General features: G+C 61.1%; 1 protein-coding gene across 1 annotated transcript in view; it reads left to right on the top strand.

The window, feature by feature from the left end:
- Window positions 1-1,143: 1,143 nt before the first annotated feature.
- LOC109884849 (metallophosphoesterase MPPED2) overlaps window positions 1,144-1,682 on the top strand; it is a gene marked incomplete at its 5' end in the record, with an annotated part of 9,716 nt that continues 9,177 nt past the window's right edge. The window contains one exon of the mRNA XM_031819437.1: window positions 1,144-1,261. Coding sequence (XP_031675297.1) covers window positions 1,144-1,261 — 118 coding nt within the window. The remainder of the gene's footprint in view (window positions 1,262-1,682) is intronic.

A 1,682-nucleotide genomic window follows, 5' to 3' on the forward strand; every position in this document is an offset into this window, starting at 1 on the left:
CCACAGTCCTGGCTCTGTGAGCCTCTCTACCACAGCCCTGGCTCTGTGAGCCTCTCTACCACAGTCCTGGCTCTGTGAGCCTCTCTACCACAGTCCTGGCTCTGTGAGCCTCTACCACAGCCCTGGTTCTGTGAACCTCTGCCACAGCCCTGGCTCTGTGAGCCTCTACCACAGCCCTGGTTCTGTGAACCTCTGCCACAGCCCTGGCTCTGTGAGCCTCTACCACAGTCCTGGCTCTGTGAGCCTCTACCACAGCCCTGGCTCTGTGAGCCTCTACCACAGCCCTGGTTCTGTGAGCCTCTGCCACAGCCCTGGCTCTGTGAGCCTCTCTACCACAGCCCTGGCTCTGTGAGCCTCTGCCACAGCCCTGGCTCTGTGAGCCTCTCTACCACAGCCCTGGCTCTGTGAGCCTCTGCCACAGCCCTGGCTCTGTGAGCCTCTCTACCACAGTCCTGGCTCTGTGAGCCTCTGCCACAGTCCTGGCTCTGTGAGCCTCTCTACCACAGTCCTGGCTCTGTGAGCCTCTGCCACAGTCCTGGCTCTGTGAGCCTCTCTACCACAGCCCTGGCTCTGTGAGCCTCTGCCACAGCCCTGGCTCTGTGAGCCTCTCTACCACAGTCCTGGCTCTGTGAGCCTCTGCCACAGTCCTGGCTCTGTGAGCCTCTACCACAGCCCTGGTTCTGTGAACCTCTGCCACAGCCCTGGCTCTGTGAGCCTCTACCACAGCCCTGGTTCTGTGAACCTCTGCCACAGCCCTGGCTCTGTGAGCCTCTACCACAGTCCTGGCTCTGTGAGCCTCTACCACAGCCCTGGCTCTGTGAGCCTCTACCACAGCCCTGGTTCTGTGAGCCTCTGCCACAGTCCTGGCTCTGTGAGCCTCTAACACAGTCCTGGCTCTGTGAGCCTCTACCACAGTCCTGGCTCTGTGAGCCTCTCTACCACAGCCCTGGCTCTGTGAGCCTCTCTACCACAGTCCTGGCTCTGTGAGCCTCTGCCACAGTCCTGGCTCTGTGAGCCTCTCTACCACAGTCCTGGCTCTGTGAGCCTCTGCCACAGTCCTGGCTCTGTGAGCCTCTCTACCACAGCCCTGGCTCTGTGAGCCTCTCTACCACAGTCCTGGCTCTGTGAGCCTCTCTACCACAGTCCTGGCTCTGTGAGCCTCTACCACAGCCCTGGTTCTGTGAACCTCTGCCACAGCCCTGGCTCTGTGAGCCTCTACCACAGCCCTGGTTCTGTGAACCTCTGCCACAGCCCTGGCTCTGTGAGCCTCTACCACAGTCCTGGCTCTGTGAGCCTCTACCACAGCCCTGGCTCTGTGAGCCTCTACCACAGCCCTGGTTCTGTGAGCCTCTGCCACAGTCCTGGCTCTGTGAGCCTCTACCACAGCCCTGGTTCTGTGAGCCTCTGCCACAGTCCTGGCTCTGTGAGTCTCTACCACAGTCCTGGCTCTGTGAGCCTCTACCACAGTCCTGGCTCTGTGAGCCTCTCTACCACAGCCCTGGCTCTGTGAGCCTCTCTACCACAGTCCTGGCTCTGTGAGCCTCTGCCACAGTCCTGGCTCTGTGAGCCTCTCTACCACAGTCCTGGCTCTGTGAGCCTCTGCCACAGTCCTGGCTCTGTGAGCCTCTCTACCACAGTCCTGGCTCTGTGAGCCTCTACCACAGCCCTGGCTCTGTGAGCCT

Source organism: Oncorhynchus kisutch, unplaced genomic scaffold (assembly GCF_002021735.2).
Source record: "Oncorhynchus kisutch isolate 150728-3 unplaced genomic scaffold, Okis_V2 scaffold2159, whole genome shotgun sequence".
NCBI classification, from domain to species: domain Eukaryota; kingdom Metazoa; phylum Chordata; class Actinopteri; order Salmoniformes; family Salmonidae; genus Oncorhynchus; species Oncorhynchus kisutch.